Below are 20,018 nucleotides of genomic sequence, written 5' to 3' on the forward strand. Positions count from 1 at the left end.
GCGCCACCATGCTGCCTTGGGAATATTTTTTGACGGAATACTTTTTTTGACTGAATACACAGAGCAACCTTTCTTACAACTCCATTTAGATAGCAAATAAGTGAACGTGCTCAAGCACACAATTTTTAATTGCCCCAATGTTTTATTTCCTGGGTTGCATTTTGGGGGTGTCCCAAAATTCCGCTCCAAATTCCGGAAGGCTCCAGGTCAACCCTGGAGAGTTGGCAACCCCCCCCCCCCCCCCAAAAAAAAGTTATTTGTTGACAAACATCTAATTTCCTTTTGTTCCATGTCACCGGCGTTCGGGGTTAATTTCATTTCTAAGGTCTGGAGCACAGTGTTTATTTTCCACAGGTTAATATTACAACCAGCAACCAGTCCTCACTCAGGCTGTAATTTCGGAACGAAAAGGATCACCTGACTGCGTTGCCCGGGGATGGACGTCATCGCGCAAGTGAGGAGCGATTGACGTTTGCAGGCGCACCGTGCGTCAGGACGTCGCCCGCACGTCTCGACGTTGAAGCCGGGTCGGGAGTCGGGCCTACTGTCCGAGGCTTCCCGGACTCTCGCTGGCAGATTGGGAGGCAGCTTGGTGGCTTGCAGACCGGCCGATGCTCAGGGGATTTGAAGCGGGTCCGGGAACGGCAGCAGCCGGGAATTTATTCAAATGGGGGCCTCGGAGCGGGGTTAGTTTGGTGATTAGGCTGCTTGAGTAGCCTCACAGTCCAATCCCAATAGGGGCTTGACTATAAAGACAGCTGTGTTCACAGGCAGTGAGTGGGGGTCACTGTAGGTGGGTCTCCTTGTAAGTTTGTGCCCTTTAATTTTCATTAGCTTCCCCCTTCCCTGACTTAGAACACCATCCTTCCTCTAGAAATAATGGTAATGAGGGAAATATGAACAGGCAGGAAGGTCTCACTGAGGTTAATGATCCCCTTCTCACTTCCAGTCAATTTACGAATGGGGTTAGGATGGACGATCAAGAACTGGAGAATGAAGATGAAGTAAATGTGGAGACTGTTCTGACTGAGGTTGGTAGACATGGTTCTCAGGAAAACCTCCAAGGCAGCAGGAATGCCAATGGAGAGGATGTGGAGGAAGACTTTTATGTTGAACACTGTGTGTTTGTGAGTGAAGATGTTAACGGGGATGACAACCACCCAGACAATATGGAACTGGATAAAGCCATGACTGAAGGAGGCAGTGCCTCTGTTGATGCTGTGCACTTGTGTCCGCCAAACCTAAATGCAGATTCTGAAAACAATTTGATTGAAAATGGTGTATTGGACTTCAGTTCAGGAACTGACAACACAGAGGAATCTTCACATTTTCAAGAAAATGAGGATGATGATCACTGCCAGATCAAATTGCTTTTGACTCAATTACGCCTTCATGAACAGGATGGAGGGACCTTTGACGGTAAAACAAAACTGGCTTCCCAGCCAATGTTTGATGGCCATAGTTTAGAAAGTAATAGCAAATTCACAACAGATGGAGGGACTGATTCATTGACAGATGATGACAGGCAACTATTTGTTATGGTTAATCATCAGGATGATTTGACTGAGATGACTCACAAGCCTCAAATGTCGACTGAGATACCCAGATGTTTGAACAGAAATGAAATAAAAGATCTGGTTCATCAAGGCAATGAACAAATCCAAATAAGTTGTCTTGACTCAAAATCTGGTGCTAATGACCATGTGGTGTGTAGTGATGAAGGTACCGGTGCATTCAGTCACCCACCAGAAGGAACTGACAGAAAGCACAAAATCTCACGAGATGCTTGCAGTTGGCCAGAAACTTCATCTGAGAATGAGTTTGGTCAATCTGAGGAAAACATTAAGGAATTGCTCCAGGACCAGCAATCTCCTGACTTCTATCCAGGCAAAGATGGGACAATTGAAGATGAATCAAGCTTGTCTCTACAGGATGGGCCATTATTTAGACTGAAGAAAGACTGGAGGAAAGAGGGAGAGGCTTTGTCTTTAGCCCTTAAAGAGTTAAAAGAAGAGGTTGAAAATATCAGCAAATCTTTCCTGCCTGATGATGGTGTTGAGCGCAGTGATCCAGTGAAGCGAGGTGCTTGCCGCACAGAAAGCAGTGTCTATGAACATGATAGACAGGTAAGAACAAAAACTGATTAGAACACTGCTTAATGACCTCTAATCTAATCCAGCTCAGATGAATGAAATACAAGAAATAAAAACAAAATGTTTGAAGCATTTGTGAAGGGAGAAACAGTTAACATTCTGGGGCGTTGAGCTTTCACCAGAATGAAGTACAACCTTTCTCTGAGTCAGACCTGCAATAAATCAGGACAGCTCCAGCTCACGGTGTTAACAGGTAGAGGTCCGTGGTGTGAACTCTTGATAGTTTTCATCGAATCATAGAATCTCCACAATGCACAAGGAGGCCATTTGGCCCATTGAGTCTGCACCGACCATTAAAGAGTATCCTACCCAAGCCCATGCCCTGACCCTATCCCTGTTACGCAGTAACCCTACCTTACCCTTTGGACACTAAGGGGCAATTTATCACAGCCAATCCACCTAACCTGCACATCTTTGGACTGTGGGAGGAAACCGGAGCACCCGGAGGAAACCCACGCAGACGAGGGGAGAAAGTGCAAACTCCACACAGTCACCTGTGGCCAGAATTGAACACGGGTCCTTGGTGCTGTGAGGCAACAGTGCTAACCACTGTGCCACCCTCTTAGTAAATAGGCAGCCTCATTCTTCAGCCTGAACGTGTGGTCAAGGAAATGGATATTGCACTGGTAAGATGGTGGTGATTATCTGCAATTGGAAGTGAAATGTCATTAGGCTAATTTTGAAGAGACTTAGCTGAACAATGGTTCCAGTGCTGAGATCCCCCTGCCTGTCTGTAAAGCCAGACTCTGCTTGCTGGCGACCTGAATTGAAGGAAGGTCCTGAAGGTAAATGGCAAAAGGGGCTTTACCTTCGTGGACAGCTGCATTCTGTCTCTAGAAATGGCTATTTAGATTATTGTTGTTTCACTTCCCGCATCTAGTGGTGCATCTAGTGGCAGATTTTTATTTGTTCTTGTAGCGAGGTTTTGCCTTGAACATGTTACTTGCCTGGCACCAGAGCCCTATAACCCGAAGGGCGCCACTCCGCAGCAAGCATAGCTGACCGGGAATCTCTCCAGCTCTTGCCACCAGCCATCGGCATGTGTTGGAAGGATTTTGTATGTTGAGACTTAACCTGTTGGCTGTGTTATGAAAGCACCTTCCTTGGCCATCAAAACCTGGTACACAAACCTAGACCATTTGGCTCAGGGCAGACTGTGTGCCACAAGACCTCCTTTATTTATGTTATAGTGGGGTCTAATTCAATTTTAATGATTTTATGCAATAACTCTTTGATTTCCTGTGTAGCTTAAAGTAAGTCTTGAGTGCAGTATGACATGGGCCAACTGAGCTGTACCTGTGACCTTTCCACGTGCTCTCAGCAGAGTTACAGGCAAGTTAGATGAGACATGTGAATGAAAGATTTGCCAGTTGAAACGAGTAGCAAGAGACAGATAAAACAAACTGGCACCATAGGAATCCACAGTATTGTTTCTGATATTTCAAATATTTGTGTGCTAATTTCTTTTGCTTTACCCTGCTGGTAGTCTCAGAGCCAGTTTTGTATCTGGCGCAGCAATAATTTCCAAGCAAGGGAACACGTCAACAAACACTTAAACATTTTGTGATGAGATTTTTAAAGGTGTGAGTTTGCGTTTCTGTTCCAATAAACGCACATTCATGTGTAATAAACCTGTTCCACATCTGCAAAAAGGCATCAGGCATCAGTTGCAGAAAATTGTGGAAACATTCAGACTCACAGTTGTACACTTGAATTACATAAATGGTGTTTACAACAGAGTAATGCGCAGTTTGTCCCAACAGGTCTGTGCTGGCATTTAAGCTGCACACAAGACACCTCACGTGTCACTTCATCTCGCAGTATCACCATATCCTTCTGTACCTCTTTCCCTCGGGTACTTATCCCTTATACACATCTATATTGTTTGCCCCCACTACTCCACGTGGGGCCTGGGGTCAAAATAAATGTAGGAATTTTGAGGATTAGGGTACATCTTGTAGGCTGCACTATATAGATGGAGATTAATACTGGTTCCTGCTTTTATTTTTTTATAAAGTCATGGAGTTTTACTGCACAGAAAAAGGCCCTTTGGCCCATTGCGTCTGTGCTGGCCATCAAGCACCTATCCTCATCATGTCATTTGCTAAGCAGTTGTGAGAGGTCCTGGAGGTGCGGCTCTGCATTCAAGCAGACAGTGGATGGGAGTGAAAACACCCCATTTGGTGCCCTGACTGACTCAACTGATTCTGCTGGGAACGAGCATTCCCATATCCACAGCTTTATTTATCAGACTTCATTTTACTGCCTTGTTCAAACAGAAAAATCCCAAAACAGCAGTTTTGGATGAAATCACTTCAAACAATTGAACAAATGTATTTCAATTTCCTTTGTCATGAAAAGTCTTCACTTTTTAAATTTCAGCCAAAGAAGACATTTGATTATCCAGCATTTAAAGAAGGTAAGTTGATTCTGTTGAGGGTATCTTCAAATATCTACCTATCGTTATTGTACAATGAGCCAGAGTATTGAAAAGATAGAAGGATTTGCAATTATGTAGCATCTTTCACAATCTTCGCAAACCCCAAAGTGCTCTGCAGCCAATGAAGGACCTTTTTTGTTGCTGAAGTGTGGTCATTGTTGCAATGTAGGAAACGTAACAGCCAATTTTACACAAAGTGCAGCAGACCGATCCTTTCTGTAAATTAAAGATACCTGCTTTTTGCAACATATTATATTTATTAAATAGAGCAACTGAGGATTAAACATTCTCCTTAGTGGGATGCACAATGCATGCTTGTGTCCACTTCCATCACATCATTAGCAACAGATTATTTATATACTTATATGTTGACAGTTGTGCGATTCTTTTATTATTTTATCGTTTATTTTTTGTTTTTATTTTTTAATATTTCAGGCATTTTCATACACACAAACCGAAGCAGAAGCAAAATGATACAACGTTTTAAATAATCAGCACCCACTCCCCACTTTCGCCCCCTTCTCATCCTGCCCTCTCCTTTTGCCAACCCCTCAATCCTCCTTAAAGAAGTCAACGAACGGCTTCCACCTCCAAGCGAACCCATCAACTGACCTCCTCAGGACGAACTTTACCTTCGGCCTCAGGAATTCCGCTAGGTTGCTCACCTACACCCCCGTTTTTGGCGACTCAGAGTCCTCCATTCAAGTAAGATCCATCTCCGGGCCACCAGGGAGGCAAAAGCCAAGACATCGGCCTCTCTCACCCCCTGGACTCCCTGATCTTCCGACACCCCGAATATCGCTACCTCTGGACTCGGAACTACCTTCACTCCCAACACTTCGGACATTATGTCTCCATATAATCCCGAACCTGCAGGTACCTAAAACCATTCCCCTTGGGTAGCTCATACTTTTCCTCCAGGTCCTCCAATTTCGCAAAACAGATCACCGAATCGCTCAATCCTGCTTGCTGCCACCCCATAAACCTCGACTCCAACACCCCCTGATGCAAACCTATGATTATCACAGATCGGTTCCCACACCGAGGCACCCATCAGTCACAAATGCTGCCCCCACTGCCCCACCCTCAAGGCTAATACCACGACTGGACTCACGGAATACCTGGCCAGCGAGAACGGCAGAAGTGCTGTTAATAAGACCCTTAAGCTCGTTCTCCTCGAGAAGCCGCTTCCATCTGCCCCGAGCCGACCTATTCCCCACTACCCATTTCCTAACCATGGTGATGTTCGTCGCTAGTAGCAGTTCATTATATTAGGCAATGCCCGAGTCCTTTTGACTCGTGGGGTCTTCCCCGCCCATACAAACCTAGAAATCAGCGCGTTAACCTTTTTATTTAAAAAATATATATATTTTTATTCTCCATTTTCATATTTTCTTCATAATTTACACCCCACCAACAAACAGTACATGGTAACACATACAATGACAATCCTCTTATTAACAACAACAATCCCATCCTCCCACCAACCCCCAAACAATGGCCCGCATGACAATATAAGCATCAAATAAAACAAAACCTCCGAAGGAGGAAAAAAGGAATCCGGAATCGCCTATGGTCACCATTGACATCTACAGTCCACCCCCCCTCCCCTAATATTCAATGCCATCCAATCCCCGAAAGAGTACCGTAAATGGCACCCATGAATTGTAGACACCCCCCTCCCAGACTCCTCCCCTCCACTTCCTCTTGTAAACTCCTCCCCCCAACCTCTGTTCCTTCCCCCAACTTTTCACCCCGGCTAGACTCACCAAAATCTGTGCTACCAGGCTCCGATGGCCGCAGCCCCTCCCCCCACCTCACTCCCGTTCACTCGCTGGCTTAAACCGGCCAGCATGGAGGACCCCGCCGGGGTCTCCTTCCCCCTTGCCCGGTTCCAGGAAAACCAAGAAATCCCTTTAGCACACAAACCCAGCATACACACGCAAGCCCCAAAGAACCACCATTGCAAATGAAAGTCCCAACTCTTCCCTTGTCCAAATATACAGTGTTGACTCATTTAGTATATACACCAACACGCAGTGAAAAAATAAAGTTACATGAGGCTACATCGGTACACGACCCGCTCTCAGTCCCATTTCTCAATTCTGCCACAATCCTTCTGCCTTCGCAAACTCCTCCACCGCTTCCGCCGTCACAAACTAAAAGTCCTTGGATTTGTAGGTCACCCTCAACTTAGCCGGATATTGGGGGCAGCACGGTGGCCCAGTGGGTTAGCCCTGCTGCCTCGCGGCGCCGAGGTCCCAGGTTCGATCCCGGCTCTGGGTCACTGTCTGTGTGGAGTTTGCACATTCTCCCCGTGTCTGCGTGGGTTTCGCCCTCCCAACCCAAAGATGTGCAGGGTAGGTGGATTGGCTGTGCGAAATTGCCCCTTAATTGGAAAAAATGAATTGGGTACTCTAAATTTAAAACAAACAAAAAAAAAACTTAGCTGGATATACTATGCCGCATTGCACCTTGCTGATGTACAGTTCCTTCTTCACCCGGCTGAAGGCTGCCCGCTTCCTCGCCAGCTCCACCGTAAAGTCCTGGTATATGCGTATACCAGCTCCAGCCCACTGCACCACCCGCTTCTGCTTTGCACAGCACAGGACCTTTTCCTTCACGCTCTAACTACAGAAACACACAGTTATACTCTTGGCGGCTCACTGGTATAGGCCTCCACGACCGATGAGCCCGATCCAGTTCATATTGGAAGGGATCGTCCCCCTCCCCCAATAGCTCCCCCAACATCGTGGCAAAATACTCCGTCGGCCGCGGGCCGACCCCTTCGGGCAGACCCACGATCCTCAGATTCTGCCGCCTGGATCTGTTTTCCAGGTCTTCCATTTTGGCTCGCAGACCCTTGTTGGTCTCTTATCACCTTCTGCAACTCCTTCCCCATCGAGGTGAGTTGATCACTGTGCTGTGATAATGCCTCTTCCACTTCCTTCAGTGTCTCACCTTGCTCCTGCACCTCCGCCGCTGCGCTCGATACCGCCGCCCTCACTGGGGCAATCGCCTCCTCCACCAGCACTTTCAATACCGCCATCATCTCCTTCTTCACTGCTTCCATGTGCTTTGTGAACTGTTTTTCAAGTTCCACAGCCATCACCGTGGTCATTTCTTCTGTTAGCAATGCGGCCTCCCCTGGTGCCCCAGCCTCTGCTTTCCTTACAGTTCCTGCGCTGGGTTTTCCACTCACCGGCGGACTTTCATTAACCCCCTTTTTCACGGCCGTTTGTTTCCCAAACTTGGACATTTCTCCTCACTGTGCCTTCTTACAGCTTTTTCAGCCTCCGTTGCCCCTGGGACCGAGCGTTAAAACCCGAAAAATTCTATTCCCGAGCGGGAGCCCTCCAGTGTGCGGCTGCCTCCCACCAGCCGTCACCGGAAGTCGCGTTAACCTTTTTAAAGCATGACTTTGGGACAAAGATCGAGAGGTTCTGAAATATGAACAGGAACCTTGGCAGCACTGTCATTTTAACCTGTCCTGCCAGCGACAGTGGCAGCACATCCCACCCCTTGAAGTCCCACTTCATCTGCTCCACCAGCCTAGTCAAATTTAACTTGTGCATCTGCGCCCAACCCCGAGTCACCTGAATGCCCAGGTATCTAAAACTCGCCCCACTACCCTGAACGGCAACTCCCCTAACCTCCTCTCCTGCCCTCTGATCCCAATTGGAAACACCTCACTCTTTCCCATGTTCAACTTGTACCCAGAAAACCGGCCAAAGTCCTCCAAAATCCCCATAATGCCCCCAATGCCACTCAGTGGGTCCGAAATATATAACAACAGGTTGTCCGCGTACAGCGAAACCCTGTGCTCAGCGACGCCCCCTCGCACAATCCCTTTCCAATCCCTCGACAGTTGCCAGTGGCATATAGCCACAGCAAAGAGAAATGGGGTAAGCGGACACCCTGCCTCGTCCCGCAATGCAGCCCGAAATATCTCGGGCTCACCCGATTCGTCCGCACATTTGCGACTGGTACCTTGTACAGCAATCGGACCTAGTCCACAAATCCCTGCCCGAACCGCCCCAGCACCTCCCACAAATATTCCCAGTCCACCCGGTCAAAGGCCTTCTCTGCGTCCATCGCCACTGACACCTCCACCACCTGTTCCTCTGGAGGCATCATAATTACATTTTTTTTTTATTAAATATTTTATTGAAATTTTTTGGTCAACCAACACAGTACATTGTGCATCCTTTACGCAATATTATAACAACACAAATAACAATGACCTATTTTATAAACAAAAAATGAATAAATAATAAATAACAAAAAATGAAAACTAGCCCTAATTGGCAACTGCCTTGTCACAAGTAACACTCTCCAAAAATATAATTTAACAGTCCAATATATAATTATCTGTAGCAACGACCTATACATACTATACAGTATATATTAACAACCCTGAGAGTCCTTCTGGTTCCTCCTCCCCCCCCCCCCCCCCCCCCACCCCCGATCCTGGGCTGCTGCTGCTGCCTTCTTTTTCCCATTCCGTCTATCTTTCTGCGAGGTATTCGACGAACGGTTGCCACCGCCTGGTGAACCCTTGAGCCGACCCCCTTAGGACGAACTTAATCCGCTCTAGCTTTATAAACCCCGCCATGTCATTTATCCAGGTCTCCACCCCCGGGGGCTTGGCTTCTTTCCACTTTAGCAATATCCTGCGCCGGGCTACTAGGGACGCAAAGGCCAAAACATCGGCCTCTCTCGCCTCCTGCACTCCCGGCTCTTGTGCAACCCCAAATATAGCCAACCCCCAGCTTGGTTCGACCCGGACTCCTACTACTTTTGAAAGCACCTTTGTCACCCCCATCCAAAACCCCTGTAGTGCCGGGCATGACCAAAACATATGGGTATGATTCGCTGGGCTTCTCGAGCACCTCGCACACCTATCCTCCACCCCAAAAAATTTACTGAGCCGTGCTCCAGTCATATGTGCCCTGTGTAATACCTTAAACTGAATCAGGCTTAGCCTGGCACACGAGGACGACGAGTTTACCCTGCTTAGGGCATCTGCCCACAGCCCCTCCTCGATCTCCTCCCCCAGCTCTTCTTCCCATTTCCCTTTTAGTTCATCTACCATAGTCTCCCCTTCGTCCCTCATTTCCCTATATATATCTGACACCTTACCATCCCCCACCCATGTCTTTGAGATCACTCTGTCCTGCACCTCTTGTGTCGGGAGCTGCGGGAATTCCCTCACCTGTTGCCTCGCAAAAGCCCTCAGTTGCATGTACCTGAATGCATTCCCTTGGGGCAACCCATATTTCTCGGTCAGCGCTCCCAGACTCGCGAACTTCCCATCCACAAACAGATCTTTCAGTTGCGTTATTCCTGCTCTTTGCCACATTCCATATCCCCCATCCATTCCCCCCGGGGCAAACCTATGGTTGTTTCTTATCGGGGACCCCCCCAAGGCTCCAGTCTTTCCCCTATGCCGTCTCCACTGTCCCCAAATCTTCAGTGTAGCCACCACCACCGGGCTTGTGGTGTAGTTCCTCGGTGAGAACGGCAATGGGGCTGTCACCATAGCCTGTAGGCTAGTCCCCCTACAGGACGCCCTCTCTAATCTCTTCCACGCCGCTCCCTCCTCCTCTCCCATCCACTTACTCACCATTGAAATATTAGCGGCCCAATAATACTCACTTAGGCTCGGTAGTGCCAGCCCCCCCCTATCCCTGCTACGCTGTAAGAATCCCTTCCTCACTCTCGGGGTCTTCCCGGCCCACACAAAACCCATGATGCTCTTTTCAATCCTTTTAAAGAAAGCCTTCGTGATCACCACCGGGAGGCACTGAAACACAAAGAGGAATCTCGGGAGGACCACCTTCTTAACCGCCTGCACCCTCCCTGCCATTGACAGGGATACCATATCCCATCTCTTGAAATCCTCCTCCATCTGTTCCACCAACCGCGTTAAATATAACCTATGCAATGTGCCCCAATTCTTAGCTATCTGGATCCCAGGTAACGAAAGTCCCTTGTTACCTTCCTCAACGGTAGGTCCTCTATTTCTCTACTCTGCTCCCCTGGATGCACCACAAACAACTCACTTTTCCCCATGTTCAATTTATACCCTGAAAAATCCCCAAACTCCCCAAGTATCCGCATTATTTCTGGCATCCCCTCCGCCGGGTCCGCCACGTATAGTAGCAAATCGTCCGCATACAAAGATACCCGGTGCTCTTCTCCTCCCCTAAGTACTCCCCTCCACTTCTTGGAACCCCTCAATGCTATCGCCAGTGGCTCAATCGCCAGTGCAAACAATAATGGGGACAGAGGGCATCCCTGCCTTGTCCCTCTATGGAGCCGAAAATATGCAGATCCCCGTCCATTCGTGACCACGCTCGCCACTGGGGCCCTATACAACAGCTGCACCCATCTAACATACCCCTCTCCAAAACCAAATCTCCTCAACACATCCCACAAATAATCCCACTCCACTCTATCAAATGCTTTCTCGGCATCCATCGCCACTACTATCTCCGTTTCTCCCTCTGGTGGGGCCATCATCATTACCCCTAACAACCTCCGTATATTCGTGTTCAGCTGTCTCCCCTTCACAAACCCAGTTTGGTCCTCGTGGACCACCCCCGGGACACATTCCTCTATTCTCATTGCCATTACCTTGGCCAGGACCTTGGCATCTACATTTAGGAGGGAAATAGGTCTATAGGACCCGCATTGTAGCGGGTCCTTTTCCTTCTTTAAGAGAAGCGATATCGTTGCTTCAGACATAGTCGGGGGCAGTTGTCCCCTTTCCTTTGCCTCATTAAAGGTCCTCGTCAGTACCGGGGCGAGCAAGTCCACATATTTTCTATAGAATTCGACTGGGAATCCATCCGGTTCCGGGGCCTTTCCCTCCTGCATGCTCCTAATTCCTTTCACCACTTCTTCTACCTCGATCTGTGCTCCCAGTCCCACCCTTTCCTGCTCTTCCACCTTGGGAAATTCCAGCCGATCCAAGAAGCCCATCATTCTCTCCCTCCCATCCGGGGGTTGAGCTTCATATAATTTTTTATAAAATGTCTTGAACACTCCATTCACTCTCTCCGCTCCCCGCTCCATCTCTCCTTCCTCATCCCTCACTCCCCCTATTTCCCTCGCTGCTCCCCTTTTCTTCAATTGGTGTGCCAGCAACCTGCTCGCCTTCTCCCCATATTCGTACTGTACACCCTGTGCCTTCCTCCATTGTGCCTCTGCAGTGCCTGTAGTCAGCAAGTCAAATTCTACATGTAGCCTTTGCCTTTCCCTGTACAGTCCCTCCTCCGGTGCTTCCGCATATTGTCTGTCCACCCTCAAAAGTTCTTGCAGCAACCGCTCCCGTTCCTTACTCTCCTGCTTCCCTTTATGTGCCCTTATTGATATCAGCTCCCCTCTAACCACCGCCTTCAACGCCTCCCAGACCACTCCCACCTGGACCTCCCCATTATCATTGAGTTCCAAGTACTTTTCAATGCACCCCCTCACCCTTAGACACACCCCCTCATCTGCCATTAGTCCCATGTCCATTCTCCAGGGTGGGCGCCCTCCTGTTTCCTCCCCTATCTCCAAGTCTACCCAGTGTGGAGCGTGATCCGAAATGGCTATAGCCGTATACTCCGTTCCCCTCACCTTCGGGATCAATGCCCTACCCAGCACAAAAAAGTCTATTCGCGAGTAGACTTTATGGACATAGGAGAAAAACGAGAACTCCTTACTCCTAGGTCTGCTAAATCTCCACGGGTCTACACCTCCCATCTGCTCCATAAAATCTTTAAGTCCCTTGGCTGCTGCCGGCCTCCTTCCAGTCCTGGACTTCGACCTATCCAGCCCTGGTTCCAACAGCGTATTAAAATCTCCCCCCATTATCAGCTTTCCCATCTCTAGGTCCGGAATGCGTCCTAGCATCCGCCTCATAAAATTGGCATCATCCCAGTTCGGGGCATATACGTTTACCAAAACCACCGTCTCCCCCTGTAGTTTGCCACTCACCATCATGTATCTGCCCCCGTTATCCGCCACTATAGTCTTTGCCTCGAACATTACCCGCTTCCCCACTAATATAGCCACCCCCCTGTTTTTCGCATCTAGCCCCGAATGGAACACCTGCCCCACCCATCCTTTGCGTAGCCTAACCTGGTCTATCAGTTTCAGGTGCGTTTCCTGTAACATAACCACATCCGCCTTAAGTTTCTTAAGGTGTGCGAGTACCCGTGCCCTCTTTATCGGCCCGTTCAGCCCTCTCACGTTCCACGTGATCAGCCGAGTTGGGGGGCTTCCTACCCCCCCCCCCCCCCCCTTGTCGATTAGCCATCACCTTTTTCCAGCTCCTCACCCGGTTCCCACGCAGCTGTATCTCCCCCAGGCGGTGCCCCCCCGCCCATCCTCTCCCATACCAGCTCCCCCCTCTCCCCAGCAGCAGCAACCCAGTAATTCCCCCCTCCCACCCCCCCCGCTAGAACCCCCGCTAGCGTAATTACTCCCCCCATGTTGCTCCCAGAAGTCAGCAAACTCTGGCTGACCTCGGCTTCCCCCCGTGACCTCGGCTCGCACCGTGCGACGCCCCCTCCTTCCTGCTTCTCTATTCCCGCCATGATTATCATAGCGCGGGAACCAAGCCCGCGCTTCTCCCTTGGCCCCGCCCCCAATGGCCAACGCCCCATCTCCTCCACCTCCCCTCCTCCCCCCATCACCACCTGTGGGAGAGAGAAAAGTTACCACATCGCAGGATTAGTACATAAAACCCCTCTTTGCCCCCCACATTCGCCCCACCACTTTGTTCGAACGTTCTTTTTAATAACCCGCTCATTCCAGTTTTTCTTCCACAATAAAAGTCCACGCTTCATCTGCCGCCTCAAAGTAGTGGTGCCTCCCTCGATATGTGACCCACAGTCTTGCCGGTTGCAGCATTCCAAATTTTATCTTTTTATGAAGCACCGCCTTGGCCCGATTAAAGCTCGCCCTCCTTCTCGCCACCTCCGCACTCCAGTCTTGATAAACGCGGATCACCGCGTTCTCCCATTTACTGCTCCGAGTTTTCTTCGCCCATCTAAGGACCATTTCTCTATCCTTAAAACGGAGGAATCTCACCACTATAGCTCTGGGAATTTCTCCTGCTCTCGGTCCTCGCGCCATCACTCGGTATGCTCCCTCCACCTCCAACGGACCCGCCGGGGCCTCCGCTCCCATTAACGAGTGCAGCATCGTGCTCACATATGCCCCGACGTCCGCTCCCTCCACACCTTCAGGAAGACCAAGAATCCTCAGGTTGTTCCTCCTTGCGTTGTTTTCCAGTGCCTCCAACCTTTCCACGCATCGTTTCTGATGTGCCTCCTGCGTCTCCGTCTTCACCACCAGGCCCTGTATATCGTCCTCATTCTCGGCTGCCTTTGCCTTCACGACCCGAAGCTCCCGCTCCTGGGTCTTTTGTTCCTCCTTTAGCCCTTCGATCGCCTGTAGTATCGGGGCCAACAGCTCTTTCTTCATTTCCTTTTTAATCTCTTCCACACAGCATTTCAAGAACTCTTGTTGTTCAGGGCCCCATGTTAAACTGCCACCTTCCGACGCCATCTTGGTTTTTGCTAGCCTTCCTTGTCGCTGTTCTAAAGGATCCACTGCAATCTGGCCACTCTCTCCTCCTTTTTCCATCCGTATCCAGGGGGGATTCCCTTCTGGTTTACCGCACAGTGTTTTTAGCCGTCAAAATTGCCGTTGGGGCTCCTATCAAGAGCCCAAAAGTCCGTTTCACAGGGAGCTGCCGAAACGTGCGACTCAGCTGGTCATCGCCGCACCCGGAAGTCCCATAATTACATTTTTTAAAACATTTTTTTTATTAAGGTTGTCATAAAATATCAATAACAAAATGAAAAATGAACCCAACAGGGTTAAGTACAAAACACAGTCCAAAAAAACAACCCTCCATACCCCCCCCGTACATAAATAATAAATTAACATTAACACCCCGATTTAGCACAGCAAATATATACACCCCCTCAGACCCCCTAGTGTAAATAACTAAACAAAATTAAAGTAAACCCCCCCCCCCCCCCCCCCGAGTTGCTGCTGCCATTGACCAATGTCTACCGTTCTGCCAGGAAGTCTAAGAACGGTTGCCACCGCCTAAAGAACACTTGTACCGACCCTCTCAAGGCGAATTTCACCCTCTCCAACTTAATAAACCCCGCCATATCGTTGATCCAGGATTCCACGCTTGGGGGCCTCGCATCCTTGCACTGAAGAAGAATCCTTCGCCGGGCTACCAGGGACGCAAAGGCCAGAATTCCGGCCTCTTTCGCCTCCTGCACTCCCGGCTCCTCTGCCACTCCAAATATTGCGAGCCCCCAGCCCGGCTTGACCCTGGAACCTACCACCCTTGACACCGTCTATGGGTGTGATTCGCTGGACTCCCCAAGCACCTAACACACCTGTCCTTGCCCCCAAAGAACAGGCTCATCCTTGTCCCGGTCATGTGTGCCCTGTGCAGCACCTTAAACTGTATGAGACTGAGCCTCGCGCACGATGAGGAAGAGTTCACCCTCCCTAGGGCATCTGCCCACGTCCCTTCCTTGATCTCCTCTCCCAACTCCTTCTCCCACTTACCTTTCACCTCCACCACCGAGGCCTCCTCCTCCTCCTACATCACCTGGTAAGTTTCCGAGATCTTCCCCACTCCCACCCACCCCCCCGAGAGCACCCTGTCCTGTACTGTGCATGGCAGGAGCCGCGGGAATTCCACCACCTGCCGCCTGGCAAACGCCCTCACCTGGAAGTACCTGAAGGTGTTTCCCGGGGGGGAGCCCGTACTTCTCCTCCAGCTCACCCAGGCTCGCGAACTTCCCATCCACAAACAGGTCCCCCAACCTTCGTATCCCTGCCCTGTGCCACCCCAAAAACCCTCCATCTGTTCTCCCTGGGACGAACCGGTGGTTCCCCCGTATTGGGGTCCACACCGAGGCCCAACCCCTGTGCCGCCTCCACTGCCCCAGATTTTGAGGGCAGTCGCCACCACTGGGCACGTGGTATACCTCCTTGGAGGGAACGGCAGCGGCGCCGTTGCCAGCGCCCCCAGCCTCTTCCATGCAGTCCCCCCCCCTCCATCACCCACTTGCGCACCATCATCGCATTGGCGACCCAGTAGTACCCACAGAGGTTGGGCAGCGCCAACCCCCCCCCCCCCCCCCCCCCCTATCTCTACACAAACCCCATTATACTCCTGTTAACCCGCCTAAAAAAAGCCTTCGGGATAAACACAGGGAGGCACTGGAACAGGAATAAAAACCTTGGGAGCACCGTCATTTTGATTGACTGCACCCTACCCGCCAAGGACAGCGGCAACACGTCCCACCTCTTGAACTCCTCCATTTGCTCCACCAGCTTTGTAAAATTAAGCATATGCAGGGCCCCCCTGCTCCTGGCCACCTGGACCCCCAAATACCTGAAGCTTCTCTCCGCCCTTTTTAGTGGGAGCTCGCCAATCCCCCTCTCCTGGTCCCCTGGGTGAACCTCGAACAGCTCACTCTTCCCCATGTTGAGCTTGTACCCCGAAAAGTCTCCGAATTCCCTAAGAATCCTCATTACCTCTGGCATTCCCCCCACCGGGTCCGCCACATACAGCAGCAGGTCGTCCGCATAGAGCGACACCCTATGCTCCTCCCCGCCCCGCACCAACCCCCTCCAGTTCCTTGACTCCCTCAGTGCCATAGCCAGGGGTTCAATCGCCAGTGCGAAGAGCAGGGGGGACAGAGGACACCCCTGCCTCATCCCTCGGTGCAACCGAAAGTACTCTGACCGCCTCCTGTTTGTGGTCACACTTGCCATCGGGACCTCATACAACAGCCTAACCCACCTGACAAACCCCTCCCCAAACCCGAACCTCTTCAGCACCTCCCACCGGTACCCCCACTCTACCCTATCAAAGGCTTTCTCAGCGTCCATCGCCACCACTATCTCCGCCTCCCCCTCCCTCGCCGGCATCATGATAACGTTCAAAAGCCTCCGCACATTTGCGTTCAACTGCCTCCCCTTCACAAACCCCGTCTGGTCTTCATGGATGATCTGCGGCACACAATCCTCAATCCTCGTGGCTAAGACCTTCGCCAGCACCTTGGCATCTACATTTAGCAAGGAAATCGGTCTGTAAGACCCACATTGCAGGGGATCCTTGTCCCGCTTCAGGATCAAGGAGATCAATGCCCGGGACATCGTTGGGAGCAAAGCCCCCCCCTCCCTTGCCTCATTGAAGGTCCTGACAAGCAACGGGCCCAACAGGTCCATATATTTTTAATAGAATTCGACCGGGAAACCATCCGGCCCCGGTGCCTTCCCCGCCTGCATGCTTCCTATCCCTTTGGTCAGCTCCTCCAGCCCAATTGGGGCCCACAATCCCGCCACCAGTCCCTCTTCCACCTTTGGAAACCTCAATTGGTCCAGGAAGTGGCCCATCCCTCCCTCCCTCCCGTGGGGGCTCGGATCGGTACAATTCCTCGAAAAAGTCCCTGAAGACCCATTGATGGCAACCCAACTCCGCACCACACTCCCTCACCTGTCCTTAACTCCCCCAATCTCCCTAGCTGCGTCCCGCTTCCGAAGCTGATGCGCCAGCATCCAGCTTGCCTTTTCCCCATACTCGTAAATCGCCCCCGGGGCCTTCCTCCACTGCACCTCCGCCTTCCTGGTGGTCACCAGGTCGAATTCGGCCTGGAGGCTGCGCCTCTTCCTCAACAATCCTTCCTCGGGCACCTCCGCATACCTCCTGTCTACCCTCACCATCTCCCCCACCAGCCTCTCCCTCTCCCCCCGCTCCTTGTGGGCCCTAATGGAGATCAGCTCTCCCCTCAGCACTGCTTTCAGCGCCTCTCATACCATCCCCACTCAGACCTCCCCGTTGTCGTTGGTCTCCAAGTACCTCTCTATACTTCCTCGGACCCGCTTGCTCACCACCTCGTCTGCCAACAGCCCCACCTCCAAGCGCCACAGCGGGCGCTGGTCCCTCTCCTCCCCCATCTCCAAGTCCACCCAATGCGGGGCGTGGTCCGAAATGGCTATTGCCGAATACTCAGTATCCTCTACTCTCGCTATCAGCGCCCTACTCAAAATGAAAAAATCGATTCGGGAATAAGCCTCATGGACATGTGAGAAGAATGAAAATTCCCTAGCCCCCGGCCGTGCAAATTTCCAAGGGTCCACCCCTCCCATCTGGTCCATAAACCCCCTCAGCACTCTAGCCGCCGCCGGCTTCCTACCCGTCCTAGACCTAGAGTGATCTAGTGCCGGATCCAGCACCGTGTTAAAGTCTCCCCCCATTATCAGGCCCCCCACTTCCAAGTCTGGGATCCGACCCAACATACGCCGCATAAAACCCAATTCGGGGCATACACATTGACCAGTACCACATGGACACTAATCTGGACTGCATCTGGAGCCTCTGCCTCTCCTTCAACAACCCTGCCTCCAGGGCCTCCGAGTACCTTCTGTCCAACTCTCAGAATCTCCTTTACCAGCCTTGCCATCTCTGCCCGTTCCACCTTCTCCCTATATGCCCGAATTGAAATAAACTCCCCCAGACCACCGCATGAGTGCCGCTCACAGCGTGGAGGCCGTGACCTCCCCCGTGTCATTGAGCTTCACGTACCCCCGAATGGCAGCCCTCACCCGCTCTCACACACACTCATCTGCCAACAGCCCCACATTCAACCTCCACTGTGGGCACTTCCTAGTCTGCCTCGCCCACCGACGAATCTTCCCTTTATCCTGAAAGCGGTGCAACCGCCCCACATCGTCCTCGGCAGCTCCTCATCAGTGCCCTATGCGCTCGGTCAACCTCCAGGGGCCAGTCAAAGACTGCCTCCCCATCAACTGCTCCAACATTTTGGCCACATATGTGCCGGCCTCTTCTCTTACGATGCCTTTGGGCATCCCCAGATCCTCAAATTTTGCCTCTGCAGTGATTCTCCAGATCCTCCACCTTTTCTTTCAGCCTCTTCTGGGTCTCCTGCATCATCCCCACCTCGGCCACCAACTGGGCCAACTGTTCCTGGTGCTCCCCTGCTCCCCCACTGCCTCCTCCACTTGCTGGATCGCCCGGCCCTGGGACTCCAGCCTTTGCTCCATTCTCTCGAACCCTGCTTTAACCGGCTCCACCACTTTGGCCAGGTCTTCCTCTGCTGGCCGAACTTGGAATTCAGAAATTCCACTAACTGTTCCGTTGACCACTTGGTGGCCAGAACAGCCCCTTTGCCCTCCGCCATCTCAACCTGCTCCAGCAGTTCTTTTCCTCTCGTCCCACTCCTAGTTCGTGGATCCATTCATCAGCCACACCAGAGGAGTTGCACCTTCTCCTGGCACTCCGACACCCCTTTCCATCCAAAAGCTTCACCCTTCAGACAGGGAAAGGACCGAAAAATACCAACTTGAGTGGGAGCTACCAAATGTATTAAGTGGGAGTCACCCAATGGCCGCCACCGGAAGTCCTCTATTTTGTTTTGTTTTTATAATTGTCTTATAATTGTCTAGGGGCTGGTTTAGCACAGGGCTAAATAGCTGGCTTTTAAAGCAGACCAAGGCAGGCCAGCAGCGCGGTTCAATTCCCGTACCAGCCTCCCCGGACAGGCACCGGAATGTGGCGACTAGGGGCTTTTCACAGCAACTTCATTTGAAACCTACTTGTGACAATAAGCGATTTTCATTTCATTTTTCATTTCATTTCACTTGTGTTATGAATTGTAATCACTTGTTTTATTTATATTGTCATCGTGATTCAGCACCTGATGACTTTCAATAAACCAATTACCCATCTAAACCAATTGTCTACCTGTGTAAGGCACAACTGAGAGGGTAGAGGAGGCCTCAGTTTAATATCTCATCCAGTGCTAATGTTGCGGAGTAAATGGACACTAACAACTAAGGAGCAATTTTAACCCTCAGTTGCTCTACTTAAGAGGCATTCAATAAGATGCTAATTCCCTGGGCCATGATAAATTAGTTGATTTCCACTGTGCAATGCCAAGGCCCCTACAATTTGCCTTAGCCTCTTCTGGGTTAGAGAGAGCAAAGGGGGAAAAGACTAGCCTTTCTGCAAAATTATCCATGGTTTCCATGTCAGAAATATCTGGCAGCATTCATTGTGCTTCCGAATGAAGAATGGTCACACGGGCAGGAAGAGAAGAGCAGCCAGCACCTGTGGAATCCATGCTCAGTGCCTTCAGGAAGGCAGGGGGTGGGAGATAATGGTTTAAAATGCATCGTTCAGTTAACAGTGCTCTTGTTGCTTTTTGCTTCCTGTGAAGTGTCAGGACCCTGCGAATCTGAGGATCTCCTCGACGGAATCATATTTGTAGCAAGTTACCTTGGATCAACCCAACTGTTCTCGGACAAAAATCCATCAACCAACGTCCGAATGTCACAAGCGCAGGAAGCAGTGGGAAGGATAAAGG

General features: G+C 50.8%; 1 protein-coding gene across 2 annotated transcripts in view; it reads left to right on the forward strand.

The window, feature by feature from the left end:
- The first annotated feature begins 495 nt into the window (after nucleotides 1-495).
- Nucleotides 496-20,018, forward strand: part of LOC140395180 (amyloid-beta A4 precursor protein-binding family A member 1-like) — a 35,560-nt gene continuing 16,037 nt past the window's right edge. Inside the window, exons 1-3 of one of the 2 annotated variants that reach the window (XR_011936120.1) lie at nucleotides 496-2,126; nucleotides 4,536-4,572; nucleotides 19,872-20,017. Coding sequence is in view for 1 of the 2 variants with exons in the window: in XM_072482689.1 (XP_072338790.1) it covers nucleotides 897-2,126; nucleotides 4,536-4,572; nucleotides 19,872-20,017 (1,413 nt within the window). In the remaining variant the exon portion in view is untranslated. The remainder of the gene's footprint in view (nucleotides 2,127-4,535; nucleotides 4,573-19,871; nucleotide 20,018) is intronic. The other variant, XM_072482689.1, reaches the window with a different exon arrangement.

The sequence above is a fragment of the Scyliorhinus torazame genome, chromosome 18 (assembly GCF_047496885.1).
Source record: "Scyliorhinus torazame isolate Kashiwa2021f chromosome 18, sScyTor2.1, whole genome shotgun sequence".
NCBI classification, from domain to species: Eukaryota; Metazoa; Chordata; class Chondrichthyes; order Carcharhiniformes; family Scyliorhinidae; genus Scyliorhinus; species Scyliorhinus torazame.